The sequence below is a fragment of the Ambystoma mexicanum genome, chromosome 10, assembly GCF_040938575.1.
Source record: "Ambystoma mexicanum isolate Mex_15411 chromosome 10, UKY_AmexF1_1, whole genome shotgun sequence".
Lineage (NCBI taxonomy): Eukaryota > Metazoa > Chordata > Amphibia > Caudata > Ambystomatidae > Ambystoma > Ambystoma mexicanum.
Genome location: NC_090932.1, coordinates 1,176,114,542 through 1,176,138,039, shown reverse-complemented (window position 1 = coordinate 1,176,138,039; position 23,498 = coordinate 1,176,114,542). Strand labels below are relative to the sequence as shown.

General features: G+C 46.6%; 1 protein-coding gene across 1 annotated transcript in view; it reads left to right on the top strand.

Moving 5' to 3' along the window:
• LOC138492142 (trichohyalin-like) overlaps window positions 1–23,498 on the top strand; it is a 782,601-nt gene that overhangs the window by 66,775 nt on the left and 692,328 nt on the right. Inside the window, exon 2 of the mRNA XM_069619133.1 lies at window positions 2,385–2,465. Within this exon, the coding sequence (XP_069475234.1) occupies window positions 2,399–2,465 (67 nt within the window). The 5' untranslated portion in view covers window positions 2,385–2,398. The remainder of the gene's footprint in view (window positions 1–2,384; window positions 2,466–23,498) is intronic.

The window sequence follows — 23,498 nt, the reverse complement described above, 5'->3', positions numbered from 1 at the left end:
AAGACATCATCATTATGGTTCTTAAACCTGGTAAACCTGCTGAGGAACATGGGTCATACCACTTGCTCTTCCTTATCAATGTTAATGCAAAGATTTTTGCCGAAGTGCTAGCTGCTGTTCTTCTGCCTAAAATTCTGCTCATTAGTCACCCAATCAATCGCGTTTCATACCTGGTCAGTCCATATCGATGAATCTATGTAGGATGTTTAGTATTGTATCCCACATTTCTCCTGAAGATGCATTTGCAGTAAAGGCAGACACCCAAAAGGCATTTGACTCTGTCATGGAGCTTTGTGTGTGAAATAATGAGAAAATGTGAATTTGGACCCTCGTTTTGCAGATATATGAAATTATTCTATATGCAGCCTAGCATGTGGCCAGAAAATGTAGAAACCGTACTCTTTTCTTTATTTATTTCACTTCCTGTGAGCTTGGAAGTGACCCTGTCACTACTCTTCTTTGCATTGGTCATTGAGCCCGTTTCATAATTTATTAGAGATAGGCATGCACATGGGGGTATCAGACAGAAGGAAACAGAGATTATTGGCTGGCAACAGTAGTGCTATTTGTGGATTTCTTGAGTGCGTTACACGCTACAGAGGAATGGAATGGGTGATAGAAAAGACATTGTGTTGCTATTAGACAGCAGCTGGAGAAATGCAGAGTGGGTGGGATGGGAATTGAGTTGGCATGGATCCCCAGTCATTGTGGGATTTTGGGAATTTGGGAAATTATTTGGTGGACAGAGCTGCATCTGAGGCCACGGGAGGTAGTGGATTTAGAGATTCCCTTAAGTGTCTCTGAGGTCCAGGTAGTGGTGAAAGGACGAGCTAAGGGATAATGGCAATGCAGGTGCGGGAGGCTCTTGTACGCGGTACAAAGCAAGTTTCAGTGTAAAAGATGTGGGGGGAATGCAGAGATGGCACGCATAGAGGAAACTATTCTGAATCAGCTAAGAGTGGGACATGCAGGTTTGAAAGGATGCACGTTTTTAAGATGGGTAGCGTCACTTCTGCGAATTGTGAGGCATGTGGAAGCCCAGAAACAGTGGACCACTGTATGATAGGATGCGAAAAAATTCAAATTGCATAGGCAATTGCTAATAGCCAGGATGAGTAGCATGGGGGGGGGGCAGTGAAGAGTATAGCTGACTTGCTTCACCTCAAAAAGGGGGCCTGAGCATAAGCAGTGCAGGTTCCTGCTTCAATAAATTAGGGACACTGGGAAGTGGGAGGAGCTTTAGCAGAGTTGTGTGACTGACAAGGGTGACTAACGGCGAACACCATCTCTTCAGTTGGAAATCGCCGGCTCCCACCCTCGAGGAGCCATCCCAACAAGAAGAAGGGATCGTAGGTTGGCTTACCAAAGCCCTCCAGAAAGTTCCTTGGCTGCGGCGTTGCAGCCCAGTAGTGCCTGTTACTTGAATGTGGCGGCTCAGCAAGGCCCAGAGACTCTGTTTGAGGATCTGGGTGGGTGAGGCAACGGGCCGTGCCGGCACGACAGGAGGAGCTTGTTGCCAGTTGTGTATAATGGCACTGCCACTCAATGCTGGAAGGTATGTTGGTTTGTTTAGCTGCTAGGATCAGCCCTCATGCCATACTTCTCCGGAATGACTGGAAAAACTAACCGACACTCCTGAAACATTATTAAAGTAATTGGTTGCAACAGTGCATTTTCGAGCACACATTTTGGGAAATGCGGGTTATAAGCAATACAATGTAAAATTGGTCCCGTGGTGGAACACATTACATACTCAAATGGATGGCAGGTCTCTAACAGTACACAGCAGCACTTTGCTAGCACACCCATCTTTCATGCTGTTTGTGTAAAAAAAAAATTAAGAATCATGAAACGTGTGTCAACAAAATATGCCAGCATTTACATTTTTAAAAACTTGCTAATGGTTGCAGAAAGAGGGAGCGAAGTCCTGCCTCTGATGGGCTTGTAGAAGATTGCGTGAGCGCTTGAATCGGACACTATTTTACTCGTGTTGGGTCTCCCTGTCCAACACCCTCATTGTCTTCTATGGCCAGGGTTCAATTTTGCCCCTTGTTCTTCCAGGGGAAGTGGCCCCTGCAGATCCAAGTGAGATGGCACCCCGTCTCACATGGGGCATGCAGGCGCCTCTGACCATCCAGGAAAAAAGTTGTCAGGAACAGGACAGCACCCCCCTCTCGGGTTTACTGATTTGCAAAACTTGTGTGACACAGTGGCAGCCTCTGCGAATTGGATAGGGTGCGCCCAAACGCCTATTATGCACGACCCTCCACTGTGACTGACCTCTTAGATTGAGGACTTTCATGGTTTTCTAATGCCAGGCCTTTAGCACCTTTTTGATAGTTTTGAGATTCTTCATTTAATGTTCACTCTCCTTGATATTTCAGCTAACTGCCACAGTATGATGGAACGGCAACAGGAAAATGGCACAACTGCGCTTGAGGTTTCGGAGGACGACTTTCAGTCAAGTAAGCTTATTCAAATGGTAGTTTTGTATCTCATTTGTGTTTCATGCTCTGTAATGAAGACTACTAAGGAGTGTGAGTATCAATCATTGGGGATTATAATGAAATTACTTATTTAAAAAAAAACGCGGATTAATTTAACACGCTTAATACAGGAAACCAGTCTCTAAGGGAGGCACCGGGAGCTCCGCGTTGTCTTGATTCCAAGACAAACGCGTTGCTTCTGAGCTATCCTCCCGGCCCATTCTCCATTCTGACCAGCAAAATGCTGTCAAGGAGTAATAAACTGACAGAAACCTGCATGGAGCACAAATCGGTGAAATCTTCCTGGAGCTTACTGCCGATTTATCTTTGCATTTCAGTCTATAGTGTAACATGAATGACAATGTTGTCTAAATTTCACCCTCAGAGGGTACAAAAACATGTACGCAGTTCCTAAAATACATGTCTCCTGCTGGAAGAATAGTACATTTGTCTGTCCAAGTAGTTCACTTCAATATGGATGATGGCATTTTATATGGTTTAATTGGGAGAACAAACTGCTTCCTTGGAAGGGTACACCCAGTCCTACAGATTAGCTGCATAAAGGCACTTTCGGTGCCCCAAAATGGGCAAATACGCCCCCGGCCCCCTGAGAAAAACAAAAGAAAGAAAATACATAGTAAAAATACCCACAACGAAAAATCTGACACATAGGAGCATGCCCTGCTTCTATCTGCACAGCTCCACAGATATATTTGGAATAGTGGTATCAACAAGAGTCTCCATTATTATTTCTGTCTGAGTGAGGAACTTTAAGGTAAAAATGCATTGTTTATAATTTACATGAGTTTATAGGTGTGCAGAAGTATGGCCTCCAAAAAGATAGCGTAAAATAGATTTGTACCCACCATAACATAGGTCCTTTTGAAATGGTTATTACTTTTTTTACTCATTAAAAATATGAATTTACTCCAACCTTCAAAAAATAGATATCATACTCCCACTTCAAAATCTTATCTGGAACCCCGAATAGACCTAACCTGTGTAATTATTACTCATAAGTCAACAATGAAAAATGGCGCCTCACGTCTGTAGCCATGCGGGCTGCCAGCAGTGTTAAACACTGCTATCTTGTTTGATCTCCACGGCCAGACCAGCAGGATTTCCGCCTGTGCTCTCTTCCCTGATCTGGCTCTATCGATTAAAGTGTTCTTGAATATGATGATCTGATTATGATGTTCTTCTCTACTTTCAATTCACGTTGCTCCTTTATCATTCTCTGATGCTGTTTTAATATTTGTTAAATAGTGTAGTTTAGAATTTGAAATGCTTCCCCTAAATCCCTCATATCACAGAGGATTATTTTGTGATACTGTAACGGTTTGAGAGGCCACCCTCAACAGAGGGAGTTCCTTCCCTCCGCAAGCTAAGTGTCACACAATAAATGGTTAATGTCAGTTCTTTTATTCAGCCCTATTTCAAAAGGCCTGATATAAAAAGTTTGGATTTCAACCCCCCTCCACTTAAAGGCCCGTGTTGGGGAAACTGCACCCATAGGATTACTGAATTAAATTATATTCTATAGTTTTCAGCGCACACTAGGACTGAGCTTTGTTAATTTCGAATTTTAACAAAAATCCCCCTGTGGTGTTCTCCCAAGGGGAATTAATTTAAATTAATAATTTTAGTTAAATGGGCTAAGTACTGCTTTGCACCCCTTCTCCCCCCACCACCCACTATAGTGGGAAATTATTTAAGGCCAGCAGATTCCCCACCTCTTGGTTACAAAGGGCTCAAGGGTACTTACATTGAAAACCTCTAGTTAAAGTTCAGGAAAGCCAGCTGAATTTCAGGACCCACTGGAAAGATAGTGCATGGGTCTGGTCACTCCACTCTCAAGGATGGCCCCCAGCTCTCGTCGTAGGACCCAGTCAGTGTGTAGGCCTTCCGAGCAATAGACAGCTCCACACAGAGGCAATCTCTGCAAAATCTCCTTTTGGTGTTGTTGTGGCTGTCGGAGGGTACGTTTTAGCAGCTCCTTTCACAATGATAATTTTAGGAGCTCTGCCTTTTTCTCATAGTGCATTAACTGTATATACCAGTGATGACACCATCAGGTTTATAATCTTGAAGAGTTCTCGCACTCAGGATTGGACAGTTACCCTTCGCTCTCCTCCCAAATCCAGCCCCACTCTAAGGATTGGTTTAAGAGTCTGGAACAGAGCCGCAGCAACTTCCCCTTGAAATTCCCTTTTGTTTTCATGTCAATTTTTGGGCAAAACTTAGTTTTGTAGCAGAACTTCATAATTTTAGTAGTAACTGACATAATATACATATATTTTGCTCGAGCTTCTAATGAGGAATTTAATAAAATGAGAGCCATTTCCGCATCATGTTGCATGGCCGGGTGGCAATTTCCTGCAGTTTAAACAAAAAGGATAAAAATAATGAACATGCAGTTTACTCCCCTCATTCCTACTTTTACTCTCCACCAGTTCGCCAATTCTTAAATTCGGGACATTTTCAGATCAGCCAGAAACACATTTTAGATGACCAATACATTTCCCTAAATCGAAGGTGGATAATTCGTTTTTTCAACAATCGGCTGGAAATTATCTAAAAAATGACACATAAATCAATGCAGTACGACTTGTGTTTGCTGGGAAAAAGGGCTAAGTTATAATAGTTCTTTAAAATTAATAGTACATCTTTGTTAGGCAAATAGGAGCGCTGCTTCCTTCAAGCCATTTGTTTCTCTCAGCCAGCCTGTGACCATAGTTTTTATTAGTCTTTTTGTTGTTTGACGTTGGTTGTTTGAAGTTGGTGGCTGCAGATTGTAAATGGGGGGGATGCATTTGCTACACAGAGATCTCCCACTGCAGATAATGAGCTAAGCCGGCGCTGTGATGTCACTAGTCCCTGTGCCATATGGCATACTGTCCTCTTATCTGAAGAGGAACAGCATTTTGATCTGAAAGGCTTCTATTTCTTGTATTTCTTTCAAAGTTCGTTTCCCTTGATGGTAGCCCCTCCCCACATTCCGGTCACACACCGGCTAATGCCATTTGTCCTGCACAGAGCCAAGCCTTCAAAGACGAGCCACATTTGATTGTAGTTGTAAACAATTGGGATGCACAAACCAGGCTTTGGGTGTGGGAGTCCTTTGTGAAGTTTGCCCAAAGACCCCCCCATTTGTCCTTGGCTGAAAGGAACTTACATATTGCATGAGGGGCGTGGCCAGCTGCCATGTAGAGTAGACATGTCTAAAATGAGCTCCTGCAGATCCATCCAAAATTAGCCTTCAAAGTTGCAGAGTTGCCTTGAAAACGGACGACTGAGCGCATAACTACATTGGTACATGGAGTGGATAACTGATTGAGCACAGGAGATTCCTGGCAGTGAGAGAAGTCGTGTGGAAAGTGCTGCTCGTCGGGCCAGACTGGAGAAAATGGCGGCAGCCAGAGAGATCCACAGCCGAGCCCGCTGTGCCTTCCGAGCAGCGCGGTAGCTGGTTGGGATAAGACTGTGCGTGTCCCATAGTGGCAATTGGCTCCAAGAGCGTGAAGCGGAATAAGCAATAGTGTGATGTGGAGAGCCCTCCTGGAATACGCATGGGACACGTTAAGTTACGCCGTAGCAGGCGAAGATTTACAACCTTGGAAGGAGTACAGCCCGAGAACAAGTGCAACACTACAGAGAGGCGAGGTTGATGGTACGCTGACACGCGGGCCCCCGGAGCAGGGAGAGCAGCCCGAGACACAAAGAAACCATGGTCGGATGTGAGCTTCCCCCAGCTGCTGGAGGAAGCTCAGGAAAAGCAGACATGTGGGGCCCTGCAGAACTGAGTGTGTCCCGGGACCTTGAGTGACAGAACAGGGTGACTGAACCGAGCAGAGTAAATGCAGTGCCTCAGCTGAACAGTATCAGAGCTGGCAAGAAGGAGGGCCGCCCCGATAACACCAGGGAAGTGCCAGAGGTGTAGACAACGGGCCACTGCTCATCTGATCCGCAACGTGGCTGGTGATGCCAAAAGCTGCGGCAGGAGCTAACAGCACGGTAAGAGGCTGCGGAGAGGGAGAGCTGCAGTAATTCTGGAGCGGGCCGTACTTTCGATATAAGCAGTGCCCTGAGCCACGCAATACTAAAGCAGCCGGCAGACACACAGCGTCCCCCGGTCCTCAATAGACTTCATAAGGACCACACTGGCAACTCGGAGGGACCCCAGAATGAAACAGTAAGCAGTTGGGGGGGGCTGCCTGGAGTCTGCAGGGCACGCAACAAAGTAGCCAACCACTGTGCACAATACCTGGTGTGGGGTGAAATAAGGGGCACAGCATACCCCTGTACTTATTCAGTGAAGCAAGCCAGAGAAAGTACCATATACAAACAGTGCAGTGCTCTCACTAAATGGAAAGCTGGTAGCAGGAGAGCAGGTAAATGCCAAACAACATACCAAACTGCTAAAGATATTGTCCAATAGCCATAACACCAACTGGCGAAACACCAGGTGAAGGTCAACCGGAGAACCAGACAGTTTTGCTAGCATTAGTGGGCCCCAATTGCCCCCCCCCGTGCGCGTCCCACTTGCTCCAAGCCACACTGAATACTAAGCAAGGGGAGAGTTGGGCATAATTCACAATCGCAGTGGCTACTGACTCTGGATCAGTGTGCGGGAGTGCAGAAGAAGCCATAACTCTGGGAGGAATACTACAGAGCGCATAATATTGAGCTGAGGGGGTCATTGGAAAGAGCGGAGTGGATGACAAATCCAAAGGGAAGCAGACCACCATGGAGGCCTTTGCAAAAGGGCAGGAAAGCCCCGCTAGGGACAAAGCCAGAGATTGGGCGGCGATTCAAATGAAGGGGCCCGACGCAGCCGTTGACTATGGGAACTAGCAGATACGACAGGCCATTGCCGCATTGCAAGCCACCCTGCAATGCAAAATAGATGAGGTCAGGATTGATGTCGGACTATTGAGACAAGATGTGCGGGGCCTGGCGGAGCGCACTAGTAAATTAGAACAGGTTCAGGAAAAATACCACGGAAAAGATACAAACTTCTAAGGATGTGCACATACCACAACACCAGGTTAAACTACTGGAAGAAAGAGCGGAAGATGCTGAAGGGAGAGTACAGTGTAACAGCATAAGGATAGTGGGCCTACCGGAGGGGATGGGAGGGGTCGGCCCCCACCAACTACATAGAGCACCTACCGTTACAGGAAGTGGGCCCGGGAACCTAACTCAAGGGTTCACCATTGAGAGGGCTCACCGTGCCTTGATAAAGAGACCTCCGCCGGGTGCCCCACCTAGGCCCATTATCGCCAAGGTCCTCAATTATACGGACCGGGAGAAGATCCTGGCTTTCTCCAGAAATGGGGGCAACATACAGAGAGCCTCGGCTAAGCTGGCGAAAATTCTCTGACTACACCTTCCAGGTACAGAAAAGACGGGCACAATTTATCTCAACGAAAGTAAGACTCAAAAAAGCTGGCCTAAAATACATGTCTCCACAACGGGAAGGCTTTGTTCTTCGACACGCTAGCAGACGCTCAGGATTGGATGGACAGTGCGCAGTTCCCCACATCCGAAGACCACTAACAACGAGATACGAGCTGAGGCCGGAAGGACCCCCTACATTTCATCGATAACCCATTGTGCGAGGACTGGTATTAACTGGAGGGCAAGCGAGGAAGAGTTGATGGGGAACATAGCATGACTTAGTGGGCAGCTTGACTCTGCGACCAAAGAAGTCTCGTAACGCAGGAGTCTCATGGACCGGACACAAAGCCTAGTGGAGTGGACTCAACAGGAAGGTCCCTCCACTACCTCATACCCTTTTTTTCTTGGGGTGCTGTATCGCACCCACCCGTTGGGCACCAGGAGCCTGGGTCGTAGACTGGGCGTTCAAGGATCGGAAAAAGGGGAAGTCTAAGCATGCATCGCAATGCTGGACACTTGCAGTTCAAGGGAGTTTGGTTATATTGTTAGGGTTGGGGAGCAAGGGGGAGGGTTTGTTTCAGGTTGTAGGGGGAGGGGTCTGGTAAAGGGAGGGGGGAATGGAAAAGGGAAGCCTGGTATAGTGAAAAATGTGTTCCACACAAGACTGGGCAATGTGCAAGGTAGTTCAAGGACCCCACCAGAACACAGGATACAGAAGCACGATGCTGAAAGAGTAAGAATTATAAACCTGGAATATCTGTGGTTTAAATAACTATGTTAAACGCCACAGGGTGTCCATGTATTTAAGGAGACATAAGGTTGGGATTGCGCTATTACAGGAAACTCATTTGAATGCACAAAAACAGGAGAAGCTTGCAAGTGCGTGTGGGGGGGGTGATGGTGGGCTCCACATACTCAACATACGCACGGGGAGTCTTTATCTTGGTAAACCCGGTTACCTCACTTCAAGTTTTGAACACTAGGACTGACAATGAAGGTAGAATGGCTATCCTGCACGGCATGTTAGGGAACGGGGAAGTATACATAGTGAACACCTATGCCCCCAATCATGATGCCACTGTCTTTTTTTTTAAGTCATTGTATGCAAGGCTGGGCCCCTACAGAACAGGAGTCATGATACGGGGGGGGAGACTTTAATTGCACTCTAAATCCCACAATAGATAGGTCTGACGCAAAGCACAAACGACCAGCCCCACCATCTAATGTCCTAAACACACTCTTGAATAATTTTCAGTTGAAAGACATATGGAGAACACTACACAGGGACAGAAGAGAATACTCCCATAATTCAGCCCCACATAAAGTCTACACAAGATTAGATTATTTGTTCACAGTAAAGGAAAATGTGATGGAATTTGTGGAGGCAGAATACAAGGCTAGTGTCCTCTCCGACCACACCCCTCGTTTACCAAAATGGAGGATGTATGCCCCTAGATCGCATATACCTGCCTGGAAACTCAGAAGTGAAGCACTACTAGACCACGCGTTTAATGAGCATATCAGGAAATGTACGGTGGAGTTACTGGAAGTAAACAAGGGGCGTGTTACCCATGTAAGCACGATCTGAGAAACCTATAAAGTGGTAATTAGAGGGGAGATGAAACTGCAAAGAAGACAATGACTTGCACGGACACTTGCAACGAGCAGGGGGAGTTCAGAAAACCATCACTAAGGACCTTGAAGATAAAGAAAGCTAATTATTGGGAATCTAATGACGGGGATGTAGGGAGGAGAACACTTGAAGGAGGAAATCGGATTGAGGCAGGCGTGTATGATACATTGGGACAGACTAGGTAAATTTAGTTATGCAAAATATCTGGAGAGAAGTCGCGCCCAAGAAAATAAAGCAGGGCGCATGCTCGCCTGGCTGTATAAAAACAGGAACTGTAGTTCTCCAATATACTCCATAATGGATGCGGAACAGGAAGAGATAAATACGCAAGCAGGTATTGATAAGGCTTTTTCAGAATATTATTAGAGCTTGTAAGCAGACTCAGACAGAAAGAGAAGAGGAGCTGCAAGATGCCTTAGATCTCATTGCCCTGCCGAGATTAGGTGAACAAGAAATTAATTTACTAGAAGAGACCATTACCCCAGAGGAAGTGATGGCCACCATCAGAACGTTGCCCAATGAAAAGACCCCAGGCACAGAGGGGCTGCCGGAAGAGTTTTATAAGGCTTACGCAGACACTTTGGCACTGCTCCTAGCCAGGGTATATAACGAAGCATACGAATTAGGAATGATATGATATATGATATGATAGTTTACTTATATATAGCACCTACACACAATGTGTTTCAAAGCAAATCCTCCCAGACAGTATGAGAGAGGCTATGATTATCCCGCTTCTTAAACCTAATAAGGTAAGCACCGATTGTGGATCCTACCAGACACGCTGTCCGTATTAAACCAAGATAGTAAGATGCTCACTGCAATCCTGGCAAATAGTCAGAAGAGTAATACCCAAACTGGTACACCACGATCAAACTGGATATGTCCCAGGAAGGAGTATTGCTGAGAACCTGAGACGGCTGCACCACGTCATTTATTGCACTAGAGACAGCATAGCCATAGCTTCATTAGATGCCACAAAGGCGGTTGATTCAGTTTATTGTGACTGGTTAAACGCCACCATGGTTAAGATGGGAATAGGACCGCACTATATGAAATGGGTGAAGTTAATATATATACTGAACCGATGGCTAGGGCCAGGACTGGAGCTACCTTTTCAGATAAATAGCACCTACACAAGGGCACAAGGCAGGGATGCCCACTGTCCCCAATGCTGTACATAATCGCGGCAGAACCCATTGCAGCCTTTCTGAGACAGGAATATAGTGAAGCTGGCATAGAAATAGACTGGGTTAGGCACAGTGTCAATGTATGCGGACGATATGTTACTATACCTGAGTAACCCTGAGGTGAATTTGCCATATTTGCTAGAGGTGCTGGACAACTTTGGGGTACTAACTAGGATCTGTATAAATAGGGGCAAGTCTTGTCTCTTCCCACTGGCAGGAATGGCGACCCTAAAAAGTACCAAACTTACAGATCCTTCCCCTACCGTGGAGTGGGAGCTCCTTCAGATTCCTGGGGCTGAATATACTCCATGACCCCAAGCTAGAACACGAATCCAACACGCTAAAGAGGGCCTGGTCAAATCAATGGTGTTTTGAAGCAAGCTGCCACTGTCTGTGGCACGAAGAGCGGCTCTATTAAAGATGGTGGCATTGCCGAGGCTTACGCATTGTTTTGGGAATGTCCCATACAATATCACAAGAAATGTCTACCTGGAACTGGATAAAATATTCAGGGGCTTCCTTTGGCAAGGGGTCTGCATAGAGTTGTGCTTCACATATTGACCCTATGCGCAAGGATGCTTGAAGATCCCCAATTTTGAATTGTACTTCCTAGCGTCCCATCTGCAATATGTAGTGTAATGGAAGGCGGATGACCCTTCTGGGGAAAAAGCCCTACTACAACCAACAATAAGAAAACTATTCCTCAGAGACTTGATTTGGACTCCCCAGCAGGAACAGTTTGATCATCCCCAATTAGTTAAGCTAGTTATACAAATATGGCAAAGGACGTGCAAGACCATGGGAATTGGAGACCCATTATTTCCACAGACCCCCGTAGCAGTGGTAATGGCAGATATACATGGATATAGGTCTGTAGTCAGTGCACAGTGGGAGTCTTGTGGAATCGCGATGATAGGGGACCTGAGGGATGAAATTGGGCTGCTGGACTTTACGGAACTGCAGGATGCAACTGGTGTACATGAGGGGCAATTCTTACTGCATAAAACCATGAGAAGTACAATAAAGGGAAGGTGGCCGGCTATTACGGAAGAAACTATAGAGTGTGAAGACATGGAAACATTAATAAACATCTCAGAGGGAGGACACAGTATCTCCAGAATTGATGAGGTTCTAATAGATCGCACCTCCAGAATTGAATTGAAATGGCGGGGGAGATGGGAAGAAGAATTGGGGAAAACTTTTGCAGACAGAGTGGCAAAGAGTAGTTATAAATCATAAAGTCTCCAGAAATGCCAGGCTGCAGCTCATTCAACTCTACATTACACAAAGGCCATACCTAACGCCAGCTGTGATAGCAAAATGTAAAGGGGCGGGCAGGCACGCATGTCCCAAATGTAAGGAAGAGAATGTAGGCTTGCTACATATGTTTTGGGAATGCAATGTGGTACAGGCATTTTGGAGTAACGTGGCAGATAAAGTTGCCCAAGGAGGCATTCATCTGCACATCCAATCCCCCGGAAGCATGCATGTTGGGCCTTTTCAAGAGAAGCGCAAATCATAAAGCCTTAAGCAAGATTAAAGACCTAATTTATATACTAGCTAAACATAGCATTGCCATGCAGTGGAGGCCACCAGGGAACCAAGTATAGACAGATGGTGGGGGATCTGAGGAAATAGTCTACAGCAGAGACGGGAGTATGGGAGAAGACACTGGGGGAACAAAAACAAGAGCTTGGAACTGACATTCTTCAGTGTATTGCCCTAATAGAGACATTGTTTAATCAAAAGGAAAGCGATGGTGTTATGCGAGATACACAGGAATGAACGTGGGAGAGTCGTAACTATACACAGGCATTTCAGGGGGAGGAGTGGAGTTAAAAAAGTTAAAGGATATAGAGTAACTTGTTTATTTTATATGATTATTGCATTAATGGTTGTTAGAATATATTGGAAAATAATAAAGATATTTAAAAAAAAGACATAAATATTACTTTTGCTAACATCAGCCTTTATTCTTTGACACACTGTGTGTTTTACTGGTCATGGTTCACTTTGCTTTTGTAATGAAGTGCTGGGTTGTTACTTTCAGTAATTAATAAAATAAGCTATTAATTATCTGCTGTTTGTTTTTCTGCTGAAAAGTGGGTCTGAATTGTCACAGTGCACCACCTTTTGATAGTTTACAGTTTCAGTGAAAATGCTACGTTTATTTCTCAGTCAGTAATGTGATGTGCTTTTCCAATCTGCACTTGGATTTTGTTTTTGTTGTAAATTTCTCTGGATTTCCACTGCAGAACATCACCCACATAGTCTGCGTCGGGCTTACAGGAACTTTTTCATGGAAACAATCTGGACTTTTCTTTTCAAATTTATGTCAGTATTTTGCATGTGAAGCATGATGCACATTATTTTTGTCAACATGCACCATGGCTTTTCCCTGATATCTTTGATAGCTGTGGTACATTTTTCTCGGGTCTTGCTTTAAACTGCAAACACACATGCAACGCCGTTTTGGTGTCAGTGTTTAAAAATCCTGTTTTTCATGTGAAAGGTACCTTTGAATCTCTTCTACCTTTTTCACATGGCCCTTCCTTGAATTACTTGCAGTGTGAAGGTTTTGTTATAAATGCTGGCAGGTCATTTTTTTCAGTGGGCCCTTCAGTTTTGTTGGTTTGGGGACTTTGATTACACCCCACAATATTAGACTACATTTAGCTAATAAGGATTTTAAGTATTTAGGGATACACATTATTGGAGATATAAATCAAATATGACCACCTAACATTCTATGAAAATTAAGTGAAATGAAAGGTTTAAGTAAAAAATTGGATAGATTTAAATTGACTCTCTGGGTAGAAATAGGCATGATAAAAATGACTATCATACCGAAACTATTATGTTTTTGGTATGTTGCCATTACCCCTTACTAATATCCTAGTTTCTGAGCTCTATAAGGTTTTTTTTATACCTTTTTATGGGGAAAGGGAACAAGGCAAAGATTCACATGGATGTATTACAGGAGCCTGTTTATTTGTGAGGCTTCAGATTTCCCAAAATACGACACTATCACAGAGCATATTCACTGCGTAGTCTGCATTACTGGGCAGCAGCCGATTCTAAACCAACTCCAAATTGGGTAGCAATAGAGAAAGCCTGTATTAATCCAATCCCATTAAATTGTTCGTTATGGATGGATAATAAGTTTAAAGTGTCTGCAACACCACCACCAATTAAACATATGAGAATATTGTCTTTGGAAGAACACTGCATTAAAACCAGTATGATTTCATGGAAGCATTGGAAGAGAGTGGGGAACTGGACTATGCACAAGGAATTAGAAGATACAAATGTTTGGATTTCTCAAATTTAAATGTAAACCAAGTACTCAAGAAATTCAAATTTAAATGTAAACCAAGTACTCAAGAAATTCAGCGATACAGACCATTACAATACTTGTTTCATGTCTTTTTTGGAATACTAAAAGCAAATGTTCATGAGGCATCTGCATCGACCGTATATATAGGAACATCTCACCCTCTAATTCTATTTAATTTTAAGAGGCAATATGAATTGGGAGAGTAAACTAAAGCTGACCATCTCAGAGAAAAAGTGGAAACAAATTTGTTTGGGAGGTGGATTTAGACTTGAGATACACACAACATAAAATAATGTAGTACTTATACTTGTCACCATGGAAAATGTGGTTTTGTAGACTGATGTCAACAGATAATTGCTGGTCTGGTCTTGTAAATCTTCTGGCGCAACAACGATTCACATGTTTTTGTTCTGTGAAAAGGTAGAAACTTTTGGAATGGAGTATTAGAAAGAGTGCATATCATTTTAGATCTCTCCTTTCCTAGAACTCATATGTCTTATATATTGGGTCTAATGCCCCACGTTTTGGGCTTAAATGCTTTAAAGAAAACATGGTTATATAGAGTTTTAATTGTTGCAAACAAACAAATATTCAGATCGTGGTAAAATACTCCAAGGCCTACTGATGAAGACTGGTTAAATAGTTTATTACTACTGCCTGCATGAGAAAAATATTTTCTCAAAGAAAAGACAAAACTGACTATGAAAAAATATTGGATGCATTTAATGACTTATATGGATGAAATGCCTGACATTTAACAGTTTGCATGCATAATATGTCAAACAAGTCTTTTTCCCCCTTCTCCTCATTCACTGTACTATACTCTTACATTTAATATATTATTACTTTAAAAAATGAAATAAAATATACTTGAAATAAAAGAATCTGATTGGTGGCAATTGTCCTCTGTTGCTATCCTCTTATTCTTGCACCATAGAAACCACTACATGCTAGTGTCTGTTCACCCATTGGCATAGAAAGTGGGTATGTGCTATTTTTAAGTCATTATGATTACATCTTCTTTTCCCAGTATTTCACAGAAGGGACGATGCAGTCCATTACCAATAGGTTCTTCGATGCATCATTGTAGTGGACACATTAATGAGTGCATCAACCATTACCTATATACCCATGCTCATTATTTCTGTAAACCTCTCCTACTCTGATATACCAAGCATTTTAGTCAAATTAAAAAAGAAACATACATCTTTAAGTAATACAGAATCAAATTATTACAAACTATTGTTTTTGCTATTTTAACCATAAAAGACTATAAGGGGTCGATTCATGGAGCAAACGTGTGCCGAAAATCCCAGCGCAAGCAGGCGCAAGGTAGCGCAAGCGTGAGAAACGCAGCGCACGCGCATGCGTGCGATTCAAGGAAGATGCTGCGCGTGTTTCCCGCTGTCCGTGCGCCCAATCCTGCCATGGCGCACGCAGGCACACACGGCGTGCGCTACGCGCACAGCAAAAGTGCACATAGCGCGGCGCACACAACCAAAGTGGGCGGAACAGTGGGCGTAACACGCGGAATGTGGAATAATGCGTGAAAAAGAAGGCGTAACTGGGGAAGTACTGCAGGGAACTACACGGAACGCCCACACGCACGCCAACAACCCATATTCATGGATTCGAATACGGGAAACCCGCGCACGGCAAAATACGCACAAAGGCGTCAACGCGTCCGCCACACGAAGGCAGGCGGAAGCGTCCCCGCGCACAGTATAAAAGTGCGCGCAAACAACAAACACGTATATACAGCTACGATGAATGCCCCATTTGTCGCAGCACTGATCGTGGGACACCGCAGGAGGAGGAGAATAGCCAGGGCACGCATTTTCGCACCACGGAAAAGCCTTTTTGGGATGCCTGACGACCAGGTCTACGGCAGGTATAGGTTTCCACCCCATATCATCCTAGACCTGGTCAGGGAGTGGGAAGATGACCTTAATCCCCCACCCTTTGCTCCCAAGCATTGAGCCCCTTGGAGAATGTGCTCAATGTCCTGCATTTTGTGGCCACTGGGTCATTTCAGCGTACTACTGCCATAGTGGGGGGGTTCCTCACAGGCCACGCAGTCACGCTGCCTACACCAGGTACTGACAATCATGACAGCGCGCCCCTCAGTCCGCAGGCACATATACATGCCCAGAACACCCGCAGAAAGGCAGGCCGTTGTCCTGGATTTTTTCAGGGTGGCACACTTCCCCAAAGTGCTCAGTGCCATAGATTGCACCCAGGTGGCCCTACGTCCACCTAGGGCCACTGAGCACATCTACCGAAACCGCAAGCACTGGCATTCCATCAATGTACAGGTGGTATGCGATGCAAAGGGAATCATCACCTCTGTCTATGCAAACTACCCTGGCTCCACCCATGACAGTTTCATATACAGAATGTCCGCCCTGAGCCGGTCCCTGGAAGCTGGGCAGCATGGCGACACCTGGCTCCTAGGTGAGTACAGATGCCCTTGCACATGCATGCATGTCACACACACACACACACAAATACACAAACCCCAATAATCACAACCATTTACACCTCCCCAGGGGACAGTGCCTACCCTCTGAGCAACCACATGATGACGCCAATCCGGAACCCCACCACACCACCCCAGGTAAGATACAACGCCGCCCATATTGCAACGAGGGCCATAGTGGAGCGCACATTCGGAGTGCTCAAGTCACGTTTCTGCTCCCTTGACCGCTCTGGCGGGCAGCTACTCTATGCACCACCAGTAGTGTGCAGGATCATTGTGGCAGCATGTGTCCTGCACAATGTTGCAACACGGCAGAGTGTAACGGTGGACATGGTGGTGCCCCCACATCCCCAACCACAGGCACAGGCGCTGCCCATGGGAGGGGACAGGGCACGTGGCGAGGAAGCCCGGACCCAGCTTGTGGCCACATTTTTCACCTAAACTCCCACCCCTGCGGAGTGCACACAGGCCTGGCACATACCAGGTGACAATCGATGATGACAAAGAGACAGTCAACTGTCACAACCCTACCACCCTGAGATAGTTGCCATGGAAGTGCCACATTGTCTGCATCCCTAGCTACTTAAACACAAGCTATCCTGTGTGACCAAAAGGCACACATATGATATGACATGACATGATATGGCCTATACACAAGTATTTCAAGGTGCGATGAGGCAGGGAGGGGGGAACAGGGGAAGACAGACAACAATACTACTAGGCCAGGTGTCATTTAGATTGTGCAAGTGCAAGTGCAGGGGTAGGGGGAAGGGAAAAGTGCAAGGGGAAGGGGAGGGGGGAGTGCAGTACAGGGTAAGTAGACTAAAAAACAAATACATAGGCCAGCTGGTGGCAACTGCAAAGGTAAGTGCAGACAAGTGCTGGGAAGGGGGGGCTGTAGGGATATAGAGACAGTCCTGCAGTGCAGGGGTTGCCAGGGAGGCAGTGCAAGTGGAGAGTGGCTGGGCCAGGGACCGAGGTCGGTGAGAGTGGCTCAGTTGCAGATCCAGTGCAGTTCCAGTGAAGAATTTTGCAAGGGAGAGGCAGAGAGAAAGCAGAAGCAAAGAGGAAGGTCTTGAGGTGCTTCCCGAACCGGAGATGGTTCTCCTCAAGTTCCAGTGAGGCAAGAAGGCTGTTCCAGAGGGAGGCCCCTGCCGCGGAGAGAGATCTACCCCCAGCTAGTTGCTTTGAGAAGCGGATGACCCTGACATGCAAGGTGTGAATCACACACACCTGCAAAACAGCCCATGGCCATCACTGTTATGTCACTCGAACCCTCCCAAAGCACAACATGACATGGCAAGCAATACCCATACACCAACACAGTAACAATAAGGTACACATTGCCATGTCCAAAATGTACAGTGGCATCAGACAATGATGCCTGACGTGGAATTAGATGAAATGACTGACCAACAACCTCCCACCCAAAATAAGTCATTTCCAAATGCATTACAAGAGTTAAAGACGTAACATAACAATGAATGCCTGTCTACATGCACATTGTGCATTGCAAAATCAACACTGCAGCTTCTGTGTGCTGTGTCCAACTCCTGCAACACACTGCTCAGCGCACAGCACAGCGAACAGCCATTGTGTGTGATGCACACCCTGAGCATCACATCTAAGCGACAGACCACATCAAAAAGCAAATTAGGCATGTACAGAATCCATAAATGGTCACAGAACATGTGCTGCAGGGACACAGTGGGCACCAGAAGGCAAACGGTGTACATGTGGATATGCAAGGGTGGTTGTACATGTAGTGCATCAGAGTGCAAGTGTGTGGGTCAGTAAGGACATGCACTCAACATATGCATGTGCAATCAAGTGACCATCAGTGTCCTCTACACATCACATGTGAACATTCGCCATGTGTACACCCCAGCATGTCAAACCACAACTATCCCCTCGCACCTGAAAGGTAAACACAACACATGAACAGGCATTGATCAGCAGAACACAACATGTACATAGGATACCACCATTACAATGTCAGGGTTCCCATCACACTGCAGGGCAAGGCAACTATCAACAACAACCCCCCCTCCCTCACAAATGACCATGACCCACTGAACAACTGCACCTGAGTCATGGAGCCTTCAACCCTCAATTCCACCTGGCCACAGGATCACCTTTCCCCTTCGTCACCATCTCCCACCTTGTGTGCAAAAAGGTGCCTGCACCCTCAGAGTCCACACTCATTTCCAAAATCACAAAATCCAAGCCAGAAAAACGAACAAGAACACCCTCCAGTAGATGACTTGACGTAGCAGTACCTCACAAAGGCCAAGTACTACCACAATGATGTAACAACCAAGGTAGCACAGTAAAACAATGTCACAACAGGATGTGAACCATGTGTGGTACATAACATAGAATGATGCACCATGAACGGATGTGTACTGTCACAGGTCCCGTGTACAGGCGCGGGAGTGTCACGAAACAACCACCCACACCGTGTCCCGGGTGCCTGCAAGGTCAAACTCACACAGGCCTCTGAGACCCTAGTGGGGAAGGAGGGTCAGGGATATGCAGTCGGGACATGTGTTGGCACACTGGATAACTGGAATGAGTGGCAGGAGAGGGGAGGAGGAATGACACATGAAAGTTGGGAATGCACGAAAATGTACTACCTGCAAGAACACATACACAATCCAAACAAACCTGGACATCATTGTCATGGCCTTCTGTAGTCCAGGTTTAGGAGTGGCACGAACCAACCACCCCCTCTAGGGTTTTGGCGCCTGCAAGTTTGGGGCTTACACAGGCATCCACATCCCCAGCGGGGAAAGAGGGTTAGGGAACGTTGCTTGGATAGGTACGGGAAGCAGGAACATCGGGTAGAGGGTACAGGGTTCAGCATTGCATAGGATTCCGGTTGATTAGGGGGAAAAAAACATACCAAATTGAATTACACATTCATCCATGCATTAGTGCACCCCCCAGCAAGCCAATGCAGAGCAGTTTGAAAGAAAAACAACAAGACACTTAGCTCTGGTTTTGAGTGCTGGCCTCCTGCCTGCGCACTCTCAGGTCCGGTTACAGGAGCACTGCAATGCTGCAAAGAGAGCCACAGTCAACAACCTGTACGTGCCCATTACACAAAAACACACCACCAAACATGCCCCATAGCAACAAACTACTCTACAAACAGACAATCTGGTATAGATGCTTCGTACCCATATATAACATTACCCCTGTGATGGGTCATACACAGTCAATGCAGTAAGTCAGCCGCCGGTGGGTGCGTGGCAAATGGAACACCAATGTGTCACAATTCACACTACATGCAATGTTCCCTGGGTAAGCAGACAGACCCATATAGCAAGGCATGACTTCAGAGCAAGTTGTGTACCACCATGACCGAAACAAAGTTGGCAGTGCATTTATCAAAATGTACATGGAAATGAAATGCACTGCACCCGAGTATGTCCCTTGCTGTATGTCCCTGTGAGCTGCCCCTTTCCATGTCTCGGAAGGCTACATGGTTGATACAAGTGCCTCAATGGACCTTGGTGTACCGGAGGGTATGTGCCACTGCCCCTGCAGGTGTCCCAGACAACCTTACAATCAACAGCCATCAGTCCACCAACACATCTGAGCTGCATTGTGTGCTTCAAAACCAATATTCGTCCAAGCTCACCCTCAGTGCTGTGACTAAGCCTGCATGTGCAACTCGCCTGGTGCAAGCTTTGCTGTGTTGTGGCCCCCCTGTGCTGCTCACCTTGCCTGGAGTTCCTTGGAACACGTCAGCAGTTCTAGGATGTAGGTCTGCAATCCCTGTGCCTCTGCTTGTGCACACATGTGCATGTGGGCACCAACAAACGTGTCCAGAATTCAGACGTCCAATGGGCCATGTCTGCTGGCAAAGGTGCTCTGGAGGCTCATCCCCCTGCAGAAAGGGCATGAAACACATGATTAATGCTTCAAAGTCATCTGTGTGTGTCTCTTCAGGCATCTCATTACTTGACCATGTCAGAGAGTTACATCAGAAATCACACCATCAGTCCGTCTTTCACATCCAAAGTGTGGAACACTATCTACAGCATGAATTGCAACAAGCACGTGTACAGTAAAGATAAGAAACATACTACACAATGCATAGCAATGAATGTACACATTAATCATGAAACGCCCCATCTATCAAAAGCTGAACAGTGGACCATAACACCAAAATCATCCCCACTAGGGGTGTAAACACAAGTCACACAGCACCAGACATGCCACAGATATGACAGCCCAAAGCCCTTGTGTAATAGGTTGTGACACCGAACCATCCTTGCGAGCCCATGGATAAGGGAGGCAGGAGTGGCATATGTGAGTCAAGGACCCCAAGCAGCAAACACATACACAAGACAAGCCTGAAGGGCCCAGCTGGAACAGACAGTGGATGCCTTCAAAAGCCACAAAGCACCGCACCGTCACATGAAAGCACAATAGACAAGCAATTTTAAACTATATTAACTAATTACACTAACTATGGAAAACCTACATTACCTAATTAAACTAACTATCAAACAGAAACTTAACTAACTAAACTAAAAGAAAAATCAGAAATGGCCACATACGACACGGGGGGAGGGGAGGCACCCAGGAGGGGGGGTACAGGGTGCTGCTCAACATCCACATGCGATGATGCTGAGCCAAAATAAAAACCTCCATGGGCTCAACGCCTGCACAGCCCGACCTATGTGGGAGATAGATGGTCGTCCGAGTCTGGCTCATCCTGGAAAGGAGGACGTGGCACAGTAGCCTGGCCACGCCTAGCCGCAGCTTGCCCCTCGTCGGCAGCAAGTCTGCTGGACGGGTGAGCCTGGTTCTGTGTGGCGATGTGACGTAGGTCTACATGCAGAACCTCACATGATACACGTGCTTCCTCTTGCAAGGTAGCACGTGTAACACGGAGTTCCTCCTGCAAGGCCTGGCTGGACAACCGCTGCACCTCCCGGCAAGCCTCTAGCTCAGCCGAGATGGTATGCTCAAGCTGTGCAAACCTCTCCTCTGCCCGCTGCCTCTGGGACATCATAAGGACACCCAGAGTGGATTTGAGGGAAGCATACTCCTCCCTCAGGGCATCCATGTGCGCCTCTGCGTGAGCAGCAATTGCTTGACGCAGAGACGACATTTCAGCCTGGCGTGCCCTGTCTGAGGCCGCCATGCCCAGCCTGAGCGAGCGGGCCGTGGACCGTGCCGCCTGCTGCTGGAGAAGCACCTGCCTAGCAGGGGGGAGCACAGATCGGGCCACACGCTCCATGCTCTCAGCGATGTTCTCCATTGCTGCCCCCTGCCGTTCTGAATTGGCAGTCATGTCTTGCTCCCACTCAGTATACTGCGGTTGCGCGCAGCGACCGCGTTGCCGGGCTTGACCCCTGCGGGACCCAAGGACCGGGGGTCCTTGCTGTGTTGGCACCGCCCGCGGCTGCACGACTACATGCCCCCGTCGACGTGATGTCCCAGGCACATCAGTGACTGGTGTGGGGGGTGACCCTGCGTCCCGATCCACCGCGGGCGGAGGAACCAAGACTGTCTGATCCCTCAGTGCAGGTGTCGCAGACAGAGGAGTGTCCACATCAGAATCACTCACCCCCGACACATGGACTTGATGCTCATCTAACTCAACATGGACGTCAGAGTCGTCATCAAGGCTGGACTCATAGGCAGCCAGAGACAAGATGGACTGTAGCACTTGGGGGTTTTCGTGGCCTACCACCCCACGACCCCCACTAGTGCCGGGTTGATGTAGTGGTAACAACCCTGTGTCTGGCATGTCAACACCATCCTCCGCCTCCATTGCGTCATCACCTGAAAAATAGAGAGAAAAAAGGTCACTACACATGTCAGAAGCACACAACACACACACACACACACACACACACCGACAGCAAACGCATCAGGCAGAAATGTGACACACAACATATAACCTGGCATGCATGCTGGGTCAACTTTGAATTGCTTCTGTGATCAGACCTGTTGAAAGGTGGCAGTTTCCATGGAAGTGGGTCTATGCAGTGCAGAAAATGTGTACGCAACTCACTACCTACATGTACAAGGACTCCATGGTGTGTGCCAGGAAATGTGAAGGCAGTGCAATGTGAAATTCAGGCATCACGTGCATTGTGCATTCAATGTGTACCATATCTAGAAGCCAAGCACCCCTCCACCCCAGTACCAAAGCAGGGATGCCTAGCATGGTATCAAAAGGCTGACCATACACCTGTGTATTGACAGGCAGTGTTGACTGGCATCAACAGCGTAATGTGATTCAAGTGACAACACTGCAAATGATGATGGGACAGTAAGCAGGACACATGATGAAAACTCTGGATGCCGCCCATGTGTGAAGAAGACACAACAACAGTTGGACAGAGTCATTGGCCATTGAACAGGCTGAGGCCTGTGAGCCACACAGATTGTCAGACCCTAAACAGGTGTGCAACGCAGTACTGAGCCACAGTTGACATGGGAAGGCTGATGAGATGCCATGCAATGTATGTAACCAAGGACTTGTATTACAGTGATCATCCAGTCAAGGACACATAGGGGCATGCATGCAATGCACATGGAGCATGAATGGGCACTCATGTCCCTGCGGGACATCTGACCTATGCACAGTACAAGTGAGATACCCTGCATCAAGTACTAAGGCTGTACCACACGGCATATGTCTGGCAGATTCTGCGCTGGAAGTTAGCATCTACACAGGACGCATGAACAAGAAAGTACACATTGGCAAGATTGAAGCAGACCAGTGCAAAGGTGGAACTGGGGTGCAGAGTGGCGGAGGAGGGGCAAGGGAGCATGCCTACATGGAGTCCCCGCATGCAGGCAGAGGAGACATGCATCACGGAAGCATTGCATTACTTACACATCAGAACCATGTACACGTCACATGTAGTGGCAATCATGCACAACACATCCCACAAGTGAAACACACACGTCCTCAACAAACACGCATCAACACTCACTGGAC